Genomic DNA, 25,223 nt, shown 5'->3' with positions numbered 1-25,223 from the left:
GTATTGACTTAAAGTATCACTTTGGAATCCGCACACCTGCAAGAATTGTATTTATTTTATTTTATTTAATGCGATCTTATATAGCGCGAATTTTACCCTAAGGTGTCAGAGCGCTTTACATAACAACCAGTTGCAAAACATAAGGACTAAAGATTAGTCCTTACGCCGCTACCTGCACCGAAGCTGTGGCCCCCACTCTACGAGTGCACAATGTACTGACCACTGCTTACAACACAAACTCTGACTTTGCTACAGAGCCCCGAAGAATCACCACTGAGCGAGTCTCGAGCACCTCATCACCGAAGTCTGTATAGTACGTTTGTCACCATTTCCCTAGTCTGCATGTTTCAGTGACTGCAGGATGTTGGTGTCACTGGGAAGGCCATACAGCTTCTAAACTCTTTCATGCATGGTAGAACCAATGTCGTCAGTTAAGGCGGTTTCAAAGCCAAGTCCTTCAGTCTTTCTTGTGGGGTCCCCCAGGGCTCCTCATTTAGCCCCACTCTTTTCAATCTTTATGTGACCCTTTTGGCTTCATTGGTGAGATCTTAGGGTCTCCTCAGGATCAAGGGATATGAGGAGATCTGATAGGGGTTGCGCCTGTCTCTGTTTCTCCAAGGGCTTGAGTTGAGCTTGCCTCATGTTGGAAGTCTCAGGATCATCAAAGACTTTATCTGCCAGCACCTGAGAGCCCTACTTTGCCAAGCTTTGCCAAGTGGTTCCCATTCCAGTTCTGGGCCCCTGGAAGTGAGTTCTGGTGCTGAGGGAAGAAAACCACGTACTGACTCCAAGTGTCACTTTGGAATCTGCGCACCCCTGCAAGAATCGCTGCATCGCCGCTGCCTGCACCGAAGCTGTGGCCCCAACTCGACGAGTGCACAATGTACTGACCACTGTTTACAACACAAACTCTGACTTTGTCGCAGGGCCCCGAAGAATCACCACTGAGCGAGTCTCGAGCACCTCATCACCGAAGTCGGTAAAGTCCCATTTCGACTCCAATGCAGCGCCTGTGTTATGACATCGACCTCACAGAATCGACTCCTCGTGCTGTGACATCGACGCACCATTGACACTGAGTGGCCTCCAGAAACTGAGGTATCACACTCGCAATCAACACATCACCTCCCCTGCCCCTCACATCGTCACCAGACATTAGCGGCTCAACGACCTTGCACTGCCCCCAGAAACCGACACATCCCTTACTACAAGCTATGCAGCACCTCCTTTGAGCAACACACCGTCACCAAGCGCCATTGTGCCAACGACCTGCATAGCAGTAAGTAACTGACGCATCACCTGCTTTAAAGATGCCTCACCTTCCCTGCACCATGCATCACCTTTGATTTTTGACCCATAAAAGGTACTTTGTCCTGGTCAAGCGCAACCATTGATTTCTAAGAACTATAACTTTATTTAACCTTGACATTTTGTATCTTTACTTGTATATGTTGGCTTTTTTTTATTTTGGTCTTGTTGTGGAGTGCCTTTGCAGTGTTTTCACTGTGTTACTTTGTGTGTGTACAAATACTTTACACATTTCCTTTGAGGATAAGCCTGACTACTCTGCCCAAGCTACTAAGTGTGTGAGCACGAGTTATTCTGAGGGTGTAACTTTCTTACCCTGACTAGAGTGAAGGTCACTATTTGGACAGGGTACAAACCACTGCCAACCAGAGACCTCATTTGTAACAATGGCAGGGAAATCTCTGGTTAGAGGGCTAGAGGACATTTGACACGGGATTACAGAGCATCGGATACCGAATTGAAGATCATTCATTCGATAGCTTAGGTAACATGGCTAGAGAGAATTGGGTGTAAGTACAAAATTTGTGTTGGTAAGCAATATCAGAAATAATTGGGACAAAAGCCGGAGACAATTGGCCCCAAGTTAGAGTGCATTGATGACAGGGGTAGAGAGCATGATCACATATTCTAAGAACATTGACAGAGAGTTAGAAGACTAGCACTGGATTAGAGAGCATGGAGCACACATTTAGAGAGCATTGACAGAGTTAGAAGACTAGCACTAGATTAGAGAGTATGGAGCATATATTTAGAGAGCATTGACAGAGTTAGAGTACTAGCACTGGATTAGAGAGCATGGAGCACATATTTAGAGAGCATTGACAGAGATGGAGTACTAGCACTGGATTAGAGCGCATGGAGCACACATTTAGAGAGCATTGACAGAGTTAGAAGACTAGCACTGGATTAGAGAGCATGGAGCACATATTTAGAGAGAATTGACAGAGATGGAGTACTAGCATTGGATTAGAGAGCATGGAGCACATATGTAGAGAGCATTGACAGAGATGGAGTACTAGCACTGGATCAGAAAGCATGGATCACATATTATGGGAACATTGGCACATAGTTAGTGAACTATCACTGGATTAGAGAGCATGGAGCACAGGCTATGGTTGAAACACAGGAGCATCTGGACAAAGGCTGGGAGGATTCAGCTAAATATCATTAGACAAAGAGTAACTGAGTTCCTTTTCTCTCTTTGCTGAAAGAGAGGCTGTGGCTCCCAAAATACCATGGCTCACAAATGGATGAGAGCCTTATCTGCGGAGTGTAAAAGAGAGACCAGACTTTATAGAGCACCAAGACTCAGCGATCATCCAAAATGAATGCGAATCTATGGCTCAGAGAGGATGTAGAACCTTGTCCTGGTGGTCCAAAGAGTGTGTAGGGATCAAGGGATACTGCGGCTGAAAGAGTGCTAACAGTGTGACTAGCATTCCTATCACCCCGTTGTTGAAAGCATTGTCAGGGTGACTAAGATCCCATGGCTGAAACAAATGTGTTAGTTCCTTAGTCTACTTGGCTTTGAGAGTGCTGCATTTTGTAAGATTCCCTGGCTCAACCAGTGACTGGGTTTCTTAAGATCCTACAGATGAAAAGTGAATATTCACGTCCTTACCTCCAAGGAACCAAGATGTGTTGGGCTACATGAAGGTTGTGACTCCAAAAGCCCTCTAGTCAGGGAGGCCCTGGGGCCCCTAGAGTGCCATTGCTCAAGGAGCAGTAGGGGGTCCTATGATGCTGTGACCCAGAGAAGGCTGGGGTACTGACGATATCATGGCTCAAAGTAGGCTACGGTTCAAGGTATTGTGACTCAAACAGTGAGTTTGCATTTGTGTCTTATGTACAAACAGACAAGAATGGCCTCCTAAATCTTCAAACGCTCCCTAATTTCATCAATTTTTTTTTTAAATAAGTCTGTTTGCATGTGTTTGAAATATACCTAGAAACAAGTATTCATTAACCAAAATTAGATAGAGAAATAATGGAGCATCGCCCACAGTTCATTTATTTTCAAAGTGTACAGCATCAGAAGTAGATTATCGCGTTTTCCCTGCTGCTGAAAAATACAGCATTTTGCTGCCGAGGTACTTGAAGGTCAACAGGGACCAGTAGACTTTCTGACGCTGTTCACCGGGTGGAAGGGGGGGGGCATCTCTGGGGTGATGTCTTTCTTGGTTCTGAGCCCTCTCCTGTTGTTTTTCAGTCTGAGCTCACGGAGGGCATTGCCGTGTTAGTGGGAAGCAACGACAGAATCCAAGCCATCATCAGCCAGTTGGAGGAAACCTGCAAGTCTGTAGAGGTGAGTGGAGCCATCTGTGTTAACCTTGAAAAGTGAAAGTGATACAGCTTCCTGACGAAATGAAACATGCACACGTTCGATTCAACTCGTTTCTCCCATTATAATCACTAACATGTTGTACTAGCATATTGAGTGCACTGTTTGCTGCTATGGCTTGAGGGGTAGATATTTTTGTGAAATGCGAAATGCATGTTTTGAGTTCAGTGGCTGAGGCATCGTTCTGTGAGCAAGTGAAACAATTTTGAACGTCCTTTTCGCTGATACAAGCCCGACATACACTCTGCTCCCCACATTGTCTTAAGTACCAAAAAAAGCAACAGCAAAGCAAATGGGTCTGCCTTGCAATCGGAGTTGTACTAAATTATATTTAAAAAAAGCCCTCCACACGAAAAATGTATTTACACAATGCATCTGTTAGATAAATAAATTAATGCGTAGTGATTCCATTTACTTTTATAAAGTAAAATAGTCGGTAATGCCGTACAATGATGCCCTAGAAGGTGTAATGATACACCGAACAGCCAATAGTATGAGGTGAGAAACCAGCACTTCCACAGGCAGAGTCACAGCACACCCAACCCACACTAAGCTCGTTCTGTCCTTTACTGCAGCAACATCAGGTGTATTTGTAAAATGCACGTTCACCCAGCAGGGCATCTTGGTGCTGAATAACCGATGTTTATTGTTACCCAACTAAATGGTAGTCATTTTATCGACCTCAGAAGGATTAAAGGCTGAGCGGACCAACTGGGATTTGCAACTGTGACCATGAGGTCAAACACAGGTCCCTTTAGTGGACGCATTAGTCCACTAACAGGTAGATTCATCAAAGACCCGTTTTGCGAGTCTTTAATAGCGATTCATAAGGAATCGCTATTAAGGACTTGCAAAACGGGATTCATGTAGGAATCGCTAAATAAATTACGATTCCTACACATTCCTTATTTGCGATTAGCAAATTGCTAATCGCAAATAAGGAATAACTTCCCATTCATTCCTATGGGCCTACAGGCCCATAGGAATGAATAGGGAGTTATTCCTTATTTGCGATTAGCAATTTGCTAATCGCAAATAAGGATGCCATTTCAAGGGTGCCAGGGGTGTCCAAAGGACACCCTGTAGCACCCCTGAAATGCAAATTTACACAGGTGTTGCGCACACACATGTCCAAAGGACATGTGTGTGTGTAACATGCAACTGAGAAAAATGCACTAAAGTGCTTTTTTCTTTTTTTTCGCTATTTACCACGAAGTCAGATAGCGACCAAATATTACGAATTCGCAATTTAAAATTGGTTAATGAATTGCATTTAAGGAATCTCAAATAGAGATTCCTTAAATGCAATTCCTCGCTAAAATGCGAATTCTGTAATAGCGAATTTTGCATTTGGGATGATGAATCCCAAATGCAAAAATTGCGCTCGCAAAGGGCCAGATTCTGAGAATCTGGCCCTTTGCGAGCCGATTTTTGTTTCATGAATCTAGCTGCAGGTATCCAGACTCGGCTTACTGTGGTAAAACACATCTAAAATCATGTATTATGGGAAGCCACTATCTTTCAAAAGATGGTTGCCAACTGTTTAGAACTTTGTCTTGTGTCTGTTCTCTATCTTCAATAATGATCATACACTATTTATCTGCATCACTCATCGAATATTCAATCCTCTTGTAGCCCTCTGTTATTGCTTCAGTGTGTTAGCTTTAATTATTTCACAGTCTGTCCTTGCCATACTATCTATGTTGTTCTCTTCTTCATATTCCTCCTAATACATGTCTATTACTCGTTCAGCTTCCTGCTTTGTATTGTACTCATAGTGGCAACGCCTCATATAGGCTGAGAATGAGTTCCTTTTACAAGAAGGCCCTGTGGCTTTGCTAAACAGCATCTGAAGACCTCCCCACTTACAGTGGACTTTCTGACTGATTTATGTGACTGTGAGCAGGAAAAAGGCTAACGTATCCCCAATATACAGCAAATAAACTCCACAATGTCATGAACACTGCTTTTGTTTCTCAGCAACAAACTATTGTTTTGATGGTTTGTGCATGTTATGTTATGTTATGTTATGTTATAGGTTTTTATTATGCGCACAGCTACTCCAGCTAAGGAGCGTCCTGGCGCATTGACAAGAGAGTGCCTAAAAAACATAACACAACTCTAGGTGCATAGCACAGACTAAGGAAAAGACTAAAACAAGAATGTTTTCAAGGCTTTCCTAAAAGCCATGAGATCCTCTAACAGGCGCAATTCCACCGGGAGGGAGTTCCAAGCTGATGCCGCCTTTACACCAAAGGAACGGCCGCCCATGCGGCAGAGCCTGTATCTGGGAACTACGACCAGGGCCTGGCCCTAGGAGCGGAGAGTGCGGGTAGGAACATAAAAGGAAAGCGAACCAGACAAAATTTCAGGGCCCATGCCTCTCAGGATCTTAAAAGCGAGGCAGAGTACCTTAAAAAGAATACGCTTCCTTATTGGGAGCCAGTGAAGGGAGCGGAGGACATTCGCGACCGAACAGAATTTAGGGAGGCCGACAATCGCCCTGGCTGCGGCATTTTGTACCCGTTGTAGTCGAGTAAGCTCGGCCTGATTGGCCCCTGCGAGAAGAGAACTCGCGTAGTCCAGGCGAGAGGTGACAGTGGCCTGGATTACAAGCTGTCTGGTGGGGGCATCAAAGTACTTAAGAACAGGTCTTAAGCCTTTCAACCTTTCATGTAATACGAAAATAGTGCTGAGTAGTCTGTCATGATATGGCGGCTCATCCAGTACCATGTGTTTTTGCCAAGAGTGCCCATGTCAAGTAAGTGGGAGCAATTGTTTCAAAAAACATCTCTCCCTCAATGGCTTAAATTTCTCAGTGTGGCATCTGGCTCACAGCCCGGCTGCTGTCACATTAGTGATTTGGTGGACTGTCTGCCATGTATGTCTTGAGGCTCTGAGAGTCCGATAGTTGGGCAGGGGCAGACTAGCATAGAGGGCGATTTGGCAGTGCTAGAAAGACTGCTCTGACAGGTCAGTGTGTGGGCCATTGCTTTGGTTGTGGCCCTGCTTTATGGTCTGGTGGGCCAGATTTTACAGTTGATTTGAATTATAATATCACACTGCCTGCAGCAAGTACAAATGTATCCAGTCTCCTATACCTTTACAAACACCTATACAGCATGTCTTTACAAGCGCAAAACTGCTCTAATTTGTAAAAGCTGGCAATATTTTAGCTATCTAATTCACTAACGGGGGCCACTTTTATTTAGGTGCCTAGGTTTATTTTTTGTCCCAGTCCAACTGGCAATATTTTAGCTATCTAATTCACTAACGGGGGCCACTTTTATTTAGGTGCCTAGGTTTATTTTTTGTCCCAGTCCAACCCTGGAGCTGGATGCAAGATTACCATATAAGTAGCAAATGATGCCTAAATTGTCAAAGGCAAGAGAAGTATTTGTTACCTTGGCTAGAGTAGCGAAGGTCCTTGCATTAATCTTAAATGCCGCAAAAGAACTGGCGAAACAGAAGGGGATGATGGACGGAGCGTTTGAACAAATCAAACACTCACCCCCAGTCAACTGATCTGGGTTTAATCCATCACCATTCTTTAGTTCACTCAGCCACCCCAGTTCAGACATGGCTATATGCAAATCTGTCTGACCCTGTGCCTTATGGGAACAGTCCAGCCCGAACTGCCAAGCCATGTCTTCCCTGGACCGGAAACACGCATCCTGGGACCGGTTTCGGATTCATAATCCTCATCAGCCAGGCTATCTTGAATTCAGTGGCCAAGTGAACAAGGGACTCACGTCTGAGTATACCCTGCCACACTTAGGGCGAACAAAGCGATACAAAAGGGGATGATGGACGGAGCGTTTGAACAAATCAAACACTCACCCCCAGTCAACTGATCTGGGTTTAATCCATCACCATTCTTTAGTTCACTCAGCCACCCCAGTTCAGACATGGCTATATGCAAATCAGTCTGACCCTGTGCCATATGGGAACAGTCCAGCCCGAACTGCCAAGCCATGTCTTCCCTGGACCGGAAACAAGCATCCTGGGACCGGTTTCGGATTCATAATCCTCATCAGCCAGGCTATCTTGAATTCAGTGGCCAAGTGAACAAGGGACTCACGTCTGAGTATACCCTGCCACACTTAGGGCGAACAAAGCGATACAAAAGGGGATGATGGACGGAGCGTTTGAACAAATCAAACACTCACCCCCAGTCAACTGATCTGGGTTTAATCCATCACCATTCTTTAGTTCACTCAGCCACCCCAGTTCAGGCATGGCTATATGCAAATCAGTCTGACCCTGTGCCTTATGGGAACAGTCCAGCCCGAACTGCCAAGCCATGTCTTCCCTGGACCGGAAACAAGCATCCTGGGACCGGTTTCGGATTCATAATCCTCATCAGCCAGGCTATCTTGAATTCAGTGGCCAAGTGAACAAGGGACTCACGTCTGAGTATACCCTGCCACACTTAGGGCGAACAAAGCGATACAAAAGGGGATGATGGACGGAGCGTTTGAACAAATCAAACACTCACCCCCAGTCAACTGATCTGGGTTTAATCCATCACCATTCTTTAGTTCACTCAGCCACCCCAGTTCAGACATGGCTATATGCAAATCAGTCTGACCCTGTGCCTTATGGGAACAGTCCAGCCCGAACTGCCAAGCCATGTCTTCCCTGGACCGGAAACAAGCATCCTGGGACCGGTTTCGGATTCATAATCCTCATCAGCCAGGCTATCTTGAATTCAGTGGCCAAGTGAACAAGGGACTCACGTCTGAGTATACCCTGCCACACTTAGGGCGAACAAAGCGATACAAAAGGGGATGATGGACGGAGCGTTTGAACAAATCAAACACTCACCCCCAGTCAACTGATCTGGGTTTAATCCATCACCATTCTTTAGTTCACTCAGCCACCCCAGTTCAGACATGGCTATATGCAAATCAGTCTGACCCTGTGCCTTATGGGAACAGTCCAGCCCGAACTGCCAAGCCATGTCTTCCCTGGACCGGAAACAAGCATCCTGGGACCGGTTTCGGATTCATAATCCTCATCAGCCAGGCTATCTTGAATTCAGTGGCCAAGTGAACAAGGGACTCACGTCTGAGTATACCCTGCCACACTTAGGGCGAACAAAGCGATACAAAAGGGGATGATGGACGGAGCGTTTGAACAAATCAAACACTCACCCCCAGTCAACTGATCTGGGTTTAATCCATCACCATTCTTTAGTTCACTCAGCCACCCCAGTTCAGACATGGCTATATGCAAATCAGTCTGACCCTGTGCCTTATGGGAACAGTCCAGCCCGAACTGCCAAGCCATGTCTTCCCTGGACCGGAAACAAGCATCCTGGGACCGGTTTCGGATTCATAATCCTCATCAGCCAGGCTATCTTGAATTCAGTGGCCAAGTGAACAAGGGACTCACGTCTGAGTATACCCTGCCACACTTAGGGCGAACAAAGCGATACAAAAGGGGATGATGGACGGAGCGTTTAAACAAATCAAACACTCACCCCCAGTCAACTGATCTGGGTTTAATCCATCACCATTCTTTAGTTCACTCAGCCACCCCAGTTCAGACATGGCTATATGCAAATCAGTCTGACCCTGTGCCTTATGGGAACAGTCCAGCCCGAACTGCCAAGCCATGTCTTCCCTGGACCGGAAACAAGCATCCTGGGACCGGTTTCGGATTCATAATCCTCATCAGCCAGGCTATCTTGAATTCAGTGGCCAAGTGAACAAGGGACTCACGTCTGAGTATACCCTGCCACACTTAGGGCGAACAAAGCGATACAAAAGGGGATGATGGACGGAGCGTTTGAACAAATCAAACACTCACCCCCAGTCAACTGATCTGGGTTTAATCCATCACCATTCTTTAGTTCACTCAGCCACCCCAGTTCAGGCATGGCTATATGCAAATCAGTCTGACCCTGTGCCTTATGGGAACAGTCCAGCCCGAACTGCCAAGCCATGTCTTCCCTGGACCGGAAACAAGCATCCTGGGACCGGTTTCGGATTCATAATCCTCATCAGCCAGGCTATCTTGAATTCAGTGGCCAAGTGAACAAGGGACTCACGTCTGAGTATACCCTGCCACACTTAGGGCGAACAAAGCGATACAAAAGGGGATGATGGACGGAGCGTTTGAACAAATCAAACACTCACCCCCAGTCAACTGATCTGGGTTTAATCCATCACCATTCTTTAGTTCACTCAGCCACCCCAGTTCAGACATGGCTATATGCAAATCAGTCTGACCCTGTGCCTTATGGGAACAGTCCAGCCCGAACTGCCAAGCCATGTCTTCCCTGGACCGGAAACAAGCATCCTGGGACCGGTTTCGGATTCATAATCCTCATCAGCCAGGCTATCTTGAATTCAGTGGCCAAGTGAACAAGGGACTCACGTCTGAGTATACCCTGCCACACTTAGGGCGAACAAAGCGATACAAAAGGGGATGATGGACGGAGCGTTTGAACAAATCAAACACTCACCCCCAGTCAACTGATCTGGGTTTAATCCATCACCATTCTTTAGTTCACTCAGCCACCCCAGTTCAGACATGGCTATATGCAAATCAGTCTGACCCTGTGCCTTATGGGAACAGTCCAGCCCGAACTGCCAAGCCTGGACCGGAAACAAGCATCCTGGGACCGGTTTCGGATTCATAATCCTCATCAGCCAGGCTATCTTGAATTCAGTGGCCAAGTGAACAAGGGACTCACGTCTGAGTATACCCTGCCACACTTAGGGCGAACAAAGCGATACAAAAGGGGATGATGGACGGAGCGTTTGAACAAATCAAACACTCACCCCCAGTCAACTGATCTGGGTTTAATCCATCACCATTCTTTAGTTCACTCAGCCACCCCAGTTCAGACATGGCTATATGCAAATCAGTCTGACCCTGTGCCTTATGGGAACAGTCCAGCCCGAACTGCCAAGCCATGTCTTCCCTGGACCGGAAACAAGCATCCTGGGACCGGTTTCGGATTCATAATCCTCATCAGACAGGCTATCTTGAATTCAGTGGCCAAGTGAACAAGGGACTCACGTCTGAGTATACCCTGCCACACTTAGGGCGAACAAAGCGATACAAAAGGGGATGATGGACGGAGCGTTTGAACAAATCAAACACTCACCCCCAGTCAACTGATCTGGGTTTAATCCATCACCATTCTTTAGTTCACTCAGCCACCCCAGTTCAGACATGGCTATATGCAAATCAGTCTGACCCTGTGCCTTATGGGAACAGTCCGGCCCGAACTGCCAAGCCATGTCTTCCCTGGACCGGAAACAAGCATCCTGGGACCGGTTTCGGATTCATAATCCTCATCAGCCAGGCTATCTTGAATTCAGTGGCCAAGTGAACAAGGGACTCACGTCTGAGTATACCCTGCCACACTTAGGGCGAACAAAGCGATACAAAAGGGGATGATGGACGGAGCGTTTGAACAAATCAAACACTCACCCCCAGTCAACTGATCTGGGTTTAATCCATCACCATTCTTTAGTTCACTCAGCCACCCCAGTTCAGACATGGCTATATGCAAATCAGTCGGACCCTGTGCCTTATGGGAACAGTCCAGCCCGAACTGCCAAGCCATGTCTTCCCTGGACCGGAAACAAGCATCCTGGGACCGGTTTCGGATTCATAATCCTCATCAGCCAGGCTATCTTGAATTCAGTGGCCAAGTGAACAAGGGACTCACGTCTGAGTATACCCTGCCACACTTAGGGCGAACAAAGCGATACAAAAGGGGATGATGGACGGAGCGTTTGAACAAATCAAACACTCACCCCCAGTCAACTGATCTGGGTTTAATCCATCACCATTCTTTAGTTCACTCAGCCACCCCAGTTCAGACATGGCTATATGCAAATCAGTCTGACCCTGTGCCTTATGGGAACAGTCCAGCCCGAACTGCCAAGCCATGTCTTCCCTGGACCGGAAACAAGCATCCTGGGACCGGTTTCGGATTCATAATCCTCATCAGCCAGGCTATCTTGAATTCAGTGGCCAAGTGAACAAGGGACTCACGTCTGAGTATACCCTGCCACACTTAGGGCGAACAAAGCGATACAAAAGGGGATGATGGACGGAGCGTTTGAACAAATCAAACACTCACCCCCAGTCAACTGATCTGGGTTTAATCCATCACCATTCTTTAGTTCACTCAGCCACCCCAGTTCAGACATGGCTATATGCAAATCAGTCTGACCCTGTGCCTTATGGGAACAGTCCAGCCCGAACTGCCAAGCCATGTCTTCCCTGGACCGGAAACAAGCATCCTGGGACCGGTTTCGGATTCATAATCCTCATCAGCCAGGCTATCTTGAATTCAGTGGCCAAGTGAACAAGGGACTCACGTCTGAGTATACCCTGCCACACTTAGGGCGAACAAAGCGATACAAAAGGGGATGACGGACGGAGCGTTTGAACAAATCAAACACTCACCCCCAGTCAACTGATCTGGGTTTAATCCATCACCATTCTTTAGTTCACTCAGCCACCCCAGTTCAGACATGGCTATATGCAAATCAGTCTGACCCTGTGCCTTATGGGAACAGTCCAGCCCGAACTGCCAAGCCATGTCTTCCCTGGACCGGAAACAAGCATCCTGGGACCGGTTTCGGATTCATAATCCTCATCAGCCAGGCTATCTTGAATTCAGTGGCCAAGTGAACAAGGGACTCACGTCTGAGTATACCCTGCCACACTTAGGGCGAACAAAGCGATACAAAAGGGGATGATGGACGGAGCGTTTGAACAAATCAAACACTCACCCCCAGTCAACTGATCTGGGTTTAATCCATCACCATTCTTTAGTTCACTCAGCCACCCCAGTTCAGACATGGCTATATGCAAATCAGTCTGACCCTGTGCCTTATGGGAACAGTCCAGCCCGAACTGCCAAGCCATGTCTTCCCTGGACCGGAAACAAGCATCCTGGGACCGGTTTCGGATTCATAATCCTCATCAGCCAGGCTATCTTGAATTCAGTGGCCAAGTGAACAAGGGACTCACGTCTGAGTATACCCTGCCACACTTAGGGCGAACAAAGCGATACAAAAGGGGATGATGGACGGAGCGTTTGAACAAATCAAACACTCACCCCCAGTCAACTGATCTGGGTTTAATCCATCACCATTCTTTAGTTCACTCAGCCACCCCAGTTCAGACATGGCTATATGCAAATCAGTCTGACCCTGTGCCTTATGGGAACAGTCCAGCCCGAACTGCCAAGCCATGTCTTCCCTGGACCGGAAACAAGCATCCTGGGACCGGTTTCGGATTCATAATCCTCATCAGCCAGGCTATCTTGAATTCAGTGGCCAAGTGAACAAGGGACTCACGTCTGAGTATACCCTGCCACACTTAGGGCGAACAAAGCGATACAAAAGGGGATGATGGACGGAGCGTTTGAACAAATCAAACACTCACCCCCAGTCAACTGATCTGGGTTTAATCCATCACCATTCTTTAGTTCACTCAGCCACCCCAGTTCAGACATGGCTATATGCAAATCAGTCTGACCCTGTGCCTTATGGGAACAGTCCAGCCCGAACTGCCAAGCCATGTCTTCCCTGGACCGGAAACAAGCATCCTGGGACCGGTTTCGGATTCATAATCCTCATCAGCCAGGCTATCTTGAATTCAGTGGCCAAGTGAACAAGGGACTCACGTCTGAGTATACCCTGCCACACTTAGGGCGAACAAAGCGATACAAAAGGGGATGATGGACGGAGCGTTTGAACAAATCAAACACTCACCCCCAGTCAACTGATCTGGGTTTAATCCATCACCATTCTTTAGTTCACTCAGCCACCCCAGTTCAGACATGGCTATATGCAAATCAGTCTGACCCTGTGCCTTATGGGAACAGTCCAGCCCGAACTGCCAAGCCATGTCTTCCCTGGACCGGAAACAAGCATCCTGGGACCGGTTTCGGATTCATAATCCTCATCAGCCAGGCTATCTTGAATTCAGTGGCCAAGTGAACAAGGGACTCACGTCTGAGTATACCCTGCCACACTTAGGGCGAACAAAGCGATAAAAAAGGGGATGATGGACGGAGCGTTTGAACAAATCAAACACTCACCCCCAGTCAACTGATCTGGGTTTAATCCATCACCATTCTTTAGTTCACTCAGCCACCCCAGTTCAGACATGGCTATATGCAAATCAGTCTGACCCTGTGCCTTATGGGAACAGTCCAGCCCGAACTGCCAAGCCATGTCTTCCCTGGACCGGAAACAAGCATCCTGGGACCGGTTTCGGATTCATAATCCTCATCAGCCAGGCTATCTTGAATTCAGTGGCCAAGTGAACAAGGGACTCACGTCTGAGTATACCCTGCCACACTTAGGGCGAACAAAGCGATACAAAAGGGGATGATGGACGGAGCGTTTGAACAAATCAAACACTCACCCCCAGTCAACTGATCTGGGTTTAATCCATCACCATTCTTTAGTTCACTCAGCCACCCCAGTTCAGACATGGCTATATGCAAATCAGTCTGACCCTGTGCCTTATGGGAACAGTCCAGCCCGAACTGCCAAGCCATGTCTTCCCTGGACCGGAAACAAGCATCCTGGGACCGGTTTCGGATTCATAATCCTCATCAGACAGGCTATCTTGAATTCAGTGGCCAAGTGAACAAGGGACTCACGTCTGAGTATACCCTGCCACACTTAGGGCGAACAAAGCGATACAAAAGGGGATGACGGACGGAGCGTTTGAACAAATCAAACACTCACCCCCAGTCAACTGATCTGGGTTTAATCCATCACCATTCTTTAGTTCACTCAGCCACCCCAGTTCAGACATGGCTATATGCAAATCAGTCTGACCCTGTGCCTTATGGGAACAGTCCAGCCCGAACTGCCAAGCCATGTCTTCCCTGGACCGGAAACAAGCATCCTGGGACCGGTTTCGGATTCATAATCCTCATCAGCCAGGCTATCTTGAATTCAGTGGCCAAGTGAACAAGGGACTCACGTCTGAGTATACCCTGCCACACTTAGGGCGAACAAAGCGATACAAAAGGGGATGATGGACGGAGCGTTTGAACAAATCAAACACTCACCCCCAGTCAACTGATCTGGGTTTAATCCATCACCATTCTTTAGTTCACTCAGCCACCCCAGTTCAGACATGGCTATATGCAAATCAGTCTGACCCTGTGCCTTATGGGAACAGTCCAGCCCGAACTGCCAAGCCATGTCTTCCCTGGACCGGAAACAAGCATCCTGGGACCGGTTTCGGATTCATAATCCTCATCAGCCAGGCTATCTTGAATTCAGTGGCCAAGTGAACAAGGGACTCACGTCTGAGTATACCCTGCCACACTTAGGGCGAACAAAGCGATACAAAAGGGGATGATGGACGGAGCGTTTGAACAAATCAAACACTCACCCCCAGTCAACTGATCTGGGTTTAATCCATCACCATTCTTTAGTTCACTCAGCCACCCCAGTTCAGACATGGCTATATGCAAATCAGTCTGACCCTGTGCCTTATGGGAACAGTCCAGCCCGAACTGCCAAGCCATGTCTTCCCTGGACCGGAAACAAGCATCCTGGGACCGGTTTCGGATTCATAATCCTCATCAGCCAGGCTATCTTGAATTCAGTGGCCAAGTGAACAAGGGACTCACGTCTGAGTATACCCTGCCACACTTAGGGCGAACAAAGCGATACAAAAGGGGATGATGGACGGAGCGTTTGAACAAATCAAACACTCACCCCCAGTCAACTGATCTGGGTTTAATCCATCACCATTCTTTAGTTCACTCAGCCACCCCAGTTCAGACATGGTTATATGCAAATCAGTCTGACCCTGTGCCTTATGGGAACAGTCCAGCCCGAACTGCCAAGCCATGTCTTCCCTGGACCGGAAACAAGCATCCTGGGACCGGTTTCGGATTCATAATCCTCATCAGTCAGGCTATCTTGAATTCAGTGGCCAAGTGAACAAGAGACTCACGTCTGAGTATACCCTGCCACACTTAGGGCGAACAAAGCGATACAAAAGGGGATGATGGACGGAGCGTTTGAACAAATCAAACACTCACCCCCAGTCAACTGATTTGGGTTTAATCCATCACCATTCTTTAGTTCACTCAGCCACCCCAGTTCAGACATGGCTATATGCAAATCAGTCTGACCCTGTGCCTTATGGGGCCAGTCCAGCCCGAACTGCCAAGCCATGTCTTCCCTGGACCGGAAACAAGCATCCTGGGACCGGTTTCGGATTCATAATCCTCATCAGCCAGGCTATCTTGAATTCAGTGGCCAAGTGAACAAGGGACTCACGTCTGAGTATACCCTGCCACACTTAGGGCGAACAAAGCGATACAAAAGGGGATGATGGACGGAGCGTTTGAACAAATCAAACACTCACCCCCAGTCAACTGATCTGGGTTTAATCCATCACCATTCTTTAGTTCACTCAGCCACCCCAGTTCAGACATGGCTATATGCAAATCAGTCTGACCCTGTGCCTTATGGGAACAGTCCAGCCCGAACTGCCAAGCCATGTCTTCCCTGGACCGGAAACAAGCATCCTGGGACCGGTTTCGGATTCATAATCCTCATCAGCCAGGCTATCTTGAATTCAGTGGCCAAGTGAACAAGGGACTCACGTCTGAGTATACCCTGCCACACTTAGGGCGAACAAAGCGATACAAAAGGGGATGATGGACGGAGCGTTTGAACAAATCAAACACTCACCCCCAGTCAACTGATCTGGGTTTAATCCATCACCATTCTTTAGTTCACTCAGCCACCCCAGTTCAGACATGGCTATATGCAAATCAGTCTGACCCTGTGCCTTATGGGAACAGTCCAGCCCGAACTGCCAAGCCATGTCTTCCCTGGACCGGAAACAAGCATCCTGGGACCGGTTTCGGATTCATAATCCTCATCAGCCAGGCTATCTTGAATTCAGTGGCCAAGTGAACAAGGGACTCACGTCTAAGTATACCCTGCCACACTTAGGGCGAACAAAGCGATACAAAAGGGGATGATGGACGGAGCGTTTGAACAAATCAAACACTCACCCCCAGTCAACTGATCTGGGTTTAATCCATCACCATTCTTTAGTTCACTCAGCCACCCCAGTTCAGACATGGCTATATGCAAATCAGTCTGACCCTGTGCCTTATGGGAACAGTCCAGCCCGAACTGCCAAGCCATGTCTTCCCTGGACCGGAAACAAGCATCCTGGGACCGGTTTTGGATTCATAATCCTCATCAGCCAGGCTATCTTGAATTCAGTGGCCAAGTGAACAAGGGACTCACGTCTGAGTATACCCTGCCACACTTAGGGCGAACAAAGCGATACAAAAGGGGATGATGGACGGAGCGTTTGAACAAATCAAACACTCACCCCCAGTCAACTGATCTGGGTTTAATCCATCACCATTCTTTAGTTCACTCAGCCACCCCAGTTCAGACATGGCTATATGCAAATCAGTCTGACCCTGTGCCTTATGGGAACAGTCCAGCCCGAACTGCCAGGCCATGTCTTCCCTGGACCGGAAACAAGCATCCTGGGACCGGTTTCGGATTCATAATCCTCATCAGCCAGGCTATCTTGAATTCAGTGGCCAAGTGAACAAGGGACTCACGTCTGAGTATACCCTGCCACACTTAGGGCGAACAACGCGATACAAAAGGGGATGATGGACGGAGCGTTTGAACAAATCAAACACTCACCCCCAGTCAACTGATCTGGGTTTAATCCATCACCATTCTTTAGTTCACTCAGCCACCCCAGTTCAGACATGGCTATATGCAAATCAGTCTGACCCTGTGCCTTATGGGAACAGTCCAGCCCGAACTGCCAAGCCATGTCTTCCCTGGACCGGAAACAAGCATCCTGGGACCGGTTTCGGATTCATAATCCTCATCAGCCAGGCTATCTTGAATTCAGTGGCCAAGTGAACAAGGGACTCACGTCTGAGTATACCCTGCCACACTTAGGGCGAACAAAGCGATACAAAAGGGGATGATGGACGGAGCGTTTGAACAAATCAAACACTCACCCCCAGTCAACTGATCTGGGTTTAATCCATCACCATTCTTTAGTTCACTCAGCCACCCCAGTTCAGACATGGCTATATGCAAATCAGTCTGACCCTGTGCCTTATGGGAACAGTCCAGCCCGAACTGCCAAGCCATGTCTTCCCTGGACCGGAAACAAGCATCCTGGGACCGGTTTCGGATTCATAATCCTCATCAGCCAGGCTATCTTGAATTCAGTGGCCAAGTGAACAAGGGACTCACGTCTGAGTATACCCTGTCACACTTAGGGCGAACAAAGCGATACAAAAGGGGATGATGGACGGAGCGTTTGAACAAATCAAACACTCACCCCCAGTCAACTGATCTGGGTTTAATCCATCACCATTCTTTAGTTCACTCAGCCACCCCAGTTCAGACATGGCTATATGCAAATCAGTCTGACCCTGTGCCTTATGGGAACAGTCCAGCCCGAACTGCCAAGCCATGTCTTCCCTGGACCGGAAACAAGCATCCTGGGACCGGTTTCGGATTCATAATCCTCATCAGCCAGGCTATCTTGAATTCAGTGGCCAAGTGAACAAGGGACTCACGTCTGAGTATACCCTGCCACACTTAGGGCGAACAAAGCGATACAAAAGGGGATGATGGACGGAGCGTTTGAACAAATCAAACACTCACCCCCAGTCAACTGATCTGGGTTTAATCCATCACCATTCTTTAGTTCACTCAGCCACCCCAGTTCAGACATGGCTATATGCAAATCAGTCTGACCCTGTGCCTTATGGGAACAGTCCAGCCCGAACTGCCAAGCCATGTCTTCCCTGGACCGGAAACAAGCATCCTGGGACCGGTTTCGGATTCATAATCCTCATCAGCCAGGCTATCTTGAATTCAGTGGCCAAGTGAACAAGGGACTCACGTCTGAGTATACCCTGCCACACTTAGGGCGAACAAAGCGATACAAAAGGGGATGATGGACGGAGCGTTTGAACAAATCAAACACTCACCCCCAGTCAACTGATCTGGGTTTAATCCATCACCATTCTTTAGTTCACTCAGCCACCCCAGTTCAGACATGGCTATATGCAAATCAGTCTGACCCTGTGCCTTATGGGAACAGTCCAGCCCGAACTGCCAAGCCATGTCTTCCCTGGACCGGAAACAAGCATCCTGGGACCGGTTTCGGATTCATAATCCTCATCAGCCAGGCTATCTTGAATTCAGTGGCCAAGTGAACAAGGGACTCACGTCTGAGTATACCCTGCCACACTTAGGGCGAACAAAGCGATACAAAAGGGGATGATGGACGGAGCGTTTGAACAAATCAAACACTCACCCCCAGTCAACTGATCTGGGTTTAATCCATCACCATTCTTTAGTTCACTCAGCCACCCCAGTTCAGACATGGCTATATGCAAATCAGTCTGACCCTGTGCCTTATGGGAACAGTCCAGCCCGAACTGCCAAGCCATGTCTTCCCTGGACCGGAAACAAGCATCCTGGGACCGGTTTCGGATTCATAATCCTCATCAGCCAGGCTATCTTGAATTCAGTGGCCAAGTGAACAAGGGACTCACGTCTGAGTATACCCTGCCACACTTAGGGCGAACAAAGCGATACAAAAGGGGATGATGGACGGAGCGTTTGAACAAATCAAACACTCACTCCCAGTCAACTGATCTGGGTTTAATCCATCACCATTCTTTAGTTCACTCAGCCACCCCAGTTCAGACATGGTTATATGCAAATCAGTCTGACCCTGTGCCTTATGGGAACAGTCCAGCCCGAACTGCCAAGCCATGTCTTCCCTGGACCGGAAACAAGCATCCTGGGACCGGTTTCGGATTCATAATCCTCATCAGTCAGGCTATCTTGAATTCAGTGGCCAAGTGAACAAGAGACTCACGTCTGAGTATACCCTGCCACACTTAGGGCGAACAAAGCGATACAAAAGGGGATGATGGACGGAACGTTTGAACAAATCAAACACTCACCCCCAGTCAACTGATCTGGGTTTAATCCATCACCATTCTTTAGTTCACTCAGCCACCCCAGTTCAGACATGGCTATATGCAAATCAGTCTGACCCTGTGCCTTATGGGAACAGTCCAGCCCGAACTGCCAAGCCATGTCTTCCCTGGACCGGAAACAAGCATCCTGGGACCGGTTTCGGATTCATAATCCTCATCAGCCAGGCTATCTTGAATTCAGTGGCCAAGTGAACAAGGGACTCACGTCTGAGTATACCCTGCCACACTTAGGGCGAACAAAGCGATACAAAAGGGGATGATGGACGGAGCGTTTGAACAAATCAAACACTCACCCCCAGTCAACTGATCTGGGTTTAATCCATCACCATTCTTTAGTTCACTCAGCCACCCCAGTTCAGACATGGCTATATGCAAATCAGTCTGACCCTGTGCCTTATGGGAACAGTCCAGCCCGAACTGCCAAGCCATGTCTTCCCTGGACCGGAAACAAGCATCCTGGGACCGGTTTCGGATTCATAATCCTCATCAGCCAGGCTATCTTGAATTCAGTGGCCAAGTGAACAAGGGACTCACGTCTGAGTATACCCTGCCACACTTAGGGCTAACAAAGCGATACAAAAGGGGATGATGGACGGAGCGTTTGAACAAATCAAACACTCACCCCCAGTCAACTGATCTGGGTTTAATCCATCACCATTCTTTAGTTCACTCAGCCACCCCAGTTCAGACATGGCTATATGCAAATCAGTCTGACCCTGTGCCTTATGGGAACAGTCCAGCCCGAACTGCCAAGCCATGTCTTCCCTGGACCGGAAACAAGCATCCTGGGACCGGTTTCGGATTCATAATCCTCATCAGCCAGGCTATCTTGAATTCAGTGGCCAAGTGAACAAGGGACTCACGTCTGAGTATACCCTGCCACACTTAGGGCGAACAAAGCGATACAAAAGGGGATGATGGACGGAGCGTTTGAACAAATCAAACACTCACCCCCAGTCAACTGATCTGGGTTTAATCCATCACCATTCTTTAGTTCACTCAGCCACCCCAGTTCAGACATGGCTATATGCAAATCAGTCTGACCCTGTGCCTTATGGGAACAGTCCAGCCCGAACTGCCAAGCCATGTCTTCCCTGGACCGGAAACAAGCATCCTGGGACCGGTTTCGGATTCATAATCCTCATCAGCCAGGCTATCTTGAATTCAGTGGCCAAGTGAACAAGGGACTCACGTCTGAGTATACCCTGCCACACTTAGGGCGAACAAAGCGATACAAAAGGGGATGATGGACGGAGCGTTTGAACAAATCAAACACTCACCCCCAGTCAACTGATCTGGGTTTAATCCATCACCATTCTTTAGTTCACTCAGCCACCCCAGTTCAGACATGGCTATATGCAAATCAGTCTGACCCTGTGCCTTATGGGAACAGTCCAGCCCGAACTGCCAAGCCATGTCTTCCCTGGACCGGAAACAAGCATCCTGGGACCGGTTTCGGATTCATAATCCTCATCAGCCAGGCTATCTTGAATTCAGTGGCCAAGTGAACAAGGGACTCACGTCTGAGTATACCCTGCCACACTTAGGGCGAACAAAGCGATACAAAAGGGGATGATGGACGGAGCGTTTGAACAAATCAAACACTCACCCCCAGTCAACTGATCTGGGTTTAATCCATCACCATTCTTTAGTTCACTCAGCCACCCCAGTTCAGACATGGCTATATGCAAATCAGTCTGACCCTGTGCCTTATGGGAACAGTCCAGCCCGAACTGCCAAGCCATGTCGTCCCTGGACCGGAAACAAGCATCCTGGGACCGGTTTCGGATTCATAATCCTCATCAGCCAGGCTATCTTGAATTCAGTGGCCAAGTGAACAAGGGACTCACGTCTGAGTATACCCTGCCACACTTAGGGCGAACAAAGCGATACAAAAGGGGATGATGGACGGAGCGTTTGAACAAATCAAACACTCACCCCCAGTCAACTGATCTGGGTTTAATCCATCACCATTCTTTAGTTCACTCAGCCACCCCAGTTCAGACATGGCTATATGCAAATCAGTCTGACCCTGTGCCTTATGGGAACAGTCCAGCCCGAACTGCCAAGCCATGTCTTCCCTGGACCGGAAACAAGCATCCTGGGACCGGTTTCGGATTCATAATCCTCATCAGCCAGGCTATCTTGAATTCAGTGGCCAAGTGAACAAGGGACTCACGTCTGAGTATACCCTGCCACACTTAGGGCGAACAAAGCGATACAAAAGGGGATGATGGACGGAGCGTTTGAACAAATCAAACACTCACCCCCAGTCAACTGATCTGGGTTTAATCCATCACCATTCTTTAGTTCACTCAGCCACCCCAGTTCAGACATGGCTATATGCAAATCAGTCTGACCCTGTGCCTTATGGGAACAGTCCAGCCCGAACTGCCAAGCCATGTCTTCCCTGGACCGGAAACAAGCATCCTGGGACCGGTTTCGGATTCATAATCCTCATCAGCCAGGCTATCTTGAATTCAGTGGCCAAGTGAACAAGGGACTCACGTCTGAGTATACCCTGCCACACTTAGGGCGAACAAAGCGATACAAAAGGGGATGATGGACGGAGCGTTTGAACAAATCAAACACTCACCCCCAGTCAACTGATCTGGGTTTAATCCATCACCATTCTTTAGTTCACTCAGCCACCCCAGTTCAGACATGGCTATATGCAAATCAGTCTGACCCTGTGCCTTATGGGAACAGTCCAGCCCGAACTGCCAGGCCATGTCTTCCCTGGACCGGAAACAAGCATCCTGGGACCGGTTTCGGATTCATAATCCTCATCAGCCAGGCTATCTTGAATTCAGTGGCCAAGTGAACAAGGGACTCACGTCTGAGTATACCCTGCCACACTTAGGGCGAACAAAGCGATACAAAAGGGGATGATGGACGGAGCGTTTGAACAAATCAAACACTCACCCCCAGTCAACTGATCTGGGTTTAATCCATCACCATTCTTTAGTTCACTCAGCCACCCCAGTTCAGACATGGCTATATGCAAATCAGTCTGACCCTGTGCCTTATGGGAACAGTCCAGCCCGAACTGCCAAGCCATGTCTTCCCTGGACCGGAAACAAGCATCCTGGGACCGGTTTCGGATTCATAATCCTCATCAGCCAGGCTATCTTAAATTCAGTGGCCAAGTGAACAAGGGACTCACGTCTGAGTATACCCTGCCACACTTAGGGCGAACAAAGCGATACAAAAGGGGATGATGGACGGAGCGTTTGAACAAATCAAACACTCACCCCCAGTCAACTGATCTGGGTTTAATCCATCACCATTCTTTAGTTCACTCAGCCACCCCAGTTCAGACATGGCTATATGCAAATCAGTCTGACCCTGTGCCTTATGGGAACAGTCCAGCCCGAACTGCCAAGCCATGTCTTCCCTGGACCGGAAACAAGCATCCTGGGACCGGTTTCGGATTCATAATCCTCATCAGCCAGGCTATCTTGAATTCAGTGGCCAAGTGAACAAGGGACTCACGTCTGAGTATACCCTGCCACACTTAGGGCGAACAAAGCGATACAAAAGGGGATGATGGACGGAGCGTTTGAACAAATCAAACACTCACCCCCAGTCAACTGATCTGGGTTTAATCCATCACCATTCTTTAGTTCACTCAGCCACCCCAGTTCAGACATGGCTATATGCAAATCAGTCTGACCCTGTGCCTTATGGGAACAGTCCAGCCCGAACTGCCAAGCCATGTCTTCCCTGGACCGGAAACAAGCATCCTGGGACTGGTTTCGGATTCATAATCCTCATCAGCCAGGCTATCTTGAATTCAGTGGCCAAGTGAACAAGGGACTCACGTCTGAGTATACCCTGCCACACTTAGGGCGAACAAAGCGATATAAAAGGGGATGATGGACGGAGCGTTTGAACAAATCAAACACTCGCCCCCAGTCAACTGATCTGGGTTTAATCCATCACCATTCTTTAGTTCACTCAGCCACCCCAGTTCAGACATGGCTATATGCAAATCAGTCTGACCCTGTGCCTTATGGGAACAGTCCAGCCCGAACTGCCAAGCCATGTCTTCCCTGGACTGGAAACAAGCATCCTGGGACCGGTTTCGGATTCATAATCCTCATCAGCCAGGCTATCTTGAATTCAGTGGCCAAGTGAACAAGGGACTCACGTCTGAGTATACCCTGCCACACTTAGGGCGAACAAAGCGATACAAAAGGGGATGATGGACGGAGCGTTTGAACAAATCAAACACTCACCCCCAGTCAACTGATCTGGGTTTAATCCATCACCATTCTTTAGTTCACTCAGCCACCCCAGTTCAGACATGGCTATATGCAAATCAGTCTGACCCTGTGCCTTATGGGAACAGTCCAGCCCGAACTGCCAAGCCATGTCTTCCCTGGACCGGAAACAAGCATCCTGGGACCGGTTTCGGATTCATAATCCTCATCAGCCAGGCTATCTTGAATTCAGTGGCCAAGTGAACAAGGGACTCACGTCTGAGTATACCCTGCCACACTTAGGGCGAACAAAGCGATACAAAAGGGGATGATGGACGGAGCGTTTGAACAAATCAAACACTCACCCCCAGTCAACTGATCTGGGTTTAATCCATCACCATTCTTTAGTTCACTCAGCCACCCCAGTTCAGACATGGCTATATGCAAATCAGTCTGACCCTGTGCCTTATGGGAACAGTCCAGCCCGAACTGCCAAGCCATGTCTTCCCTGGACCGGAAACAAGCATCCTGGGACCGGTTTCGGATTCATAATCCTCATCAGCCAGGCTATCTTGAATTCAGTGGCCAAGTGAACAAGGGACTCACGTCTGAGTATACCCTGCCACACTTAGGGCGAACAAAGCGATACAAAAGGGGATGATGGGCGGAGCGTTTGAACAAATCAAACACTCACCCCCAGTCAACTGATCTGGGTTTAATCCATCACCATTCTTTAGTTCACTCAGCCACCCCAGTTCAGACATGGCTATATGCAAATCAGTCTGACCCTGTGCCTTATGGGAACAGTCCAGCCCGAACTGCCAAGCCATGTCTTCCCTGGACCGGAAACAAGCATCCTGGGACCGGTTTCGGATTCATAATCCTCATCAGCCAGGCTATCTTGAATTCAGTGGCCAAGTGAACAAGGGACTCACGTCTGAGTATACCCTGCCACACTTAGGGCGAACAAAGCGATACAAAAGGGGATGATGGACGGAGCGTTTGAACAAATCAAACACTCACCCCCAGTCAACTGATCTGGGTTTAATCCATCACCATTCTTTAGTTCACTCAGCCACCCCAGTTCAGACATGGCTATATGCAAATCAGTCTGACCCTGTGCCTTATGGGAACAGTCCAGCCCGAACTGCCAAGCCATGTCTTCCCTGGACCGGAAACAAGCATCCTGGGACCGGTTTCGGATTCATAATCCTCATCAGCCAGGCTATCTTGAATTCAGTGGCCAAGTGAACAAGGGACTCACGTCTGAGTATACCCTGCCACACTTAGGGCGAACAAAGCGATACAAAAGGGGATGATGGACGGAGCG

The 25,223-nt window shown here is 48.3% G+C and overlaps 1 protein-coding gene across 5 annotated transcripts in view; it reads left to right on the top strand.

Annotated features, from left to right (window-relative positions):
* The window catches only part of TRIM55 (tripartite motif containing 55), a 485,249-nt gene that overhangs the window by 127,229 nt on the left and 332,797 nt on the right, over positions 1–25,223 (top strand). For all 5 annotated transcript variants that reach the window (XM_078687229.1, XM_078687225.1, XM_078687227.1 and 2 more), the window contains exon 4: positions 3,518–3,613. In XM_078687229.1, the coding sequence (XP_078543355.1) occupies positions 3,518–3,613 (96 nt within the window). The remainder of the gene's footprint in view (positions 1–3,517; positions 3,614–25,223) is intronic.

Source organism: Lissotriton helveticus, chromosome 4_1 (assembly GCF_964261635.1).
Source record: "Lissotriton helveticus chromosome 4_1, aLisHel1.1, whole genome shotgun sequence".
Taxonomy (NCBI): Eukaryota; Metazoa; Chordata; class Amphibia; order Caudata; family Salamandridae; genus Lissotriton; species Lissotriton helveticus.
This window is presented reverse-complemented; position numbering and strand designations above follow the sequence as displayed.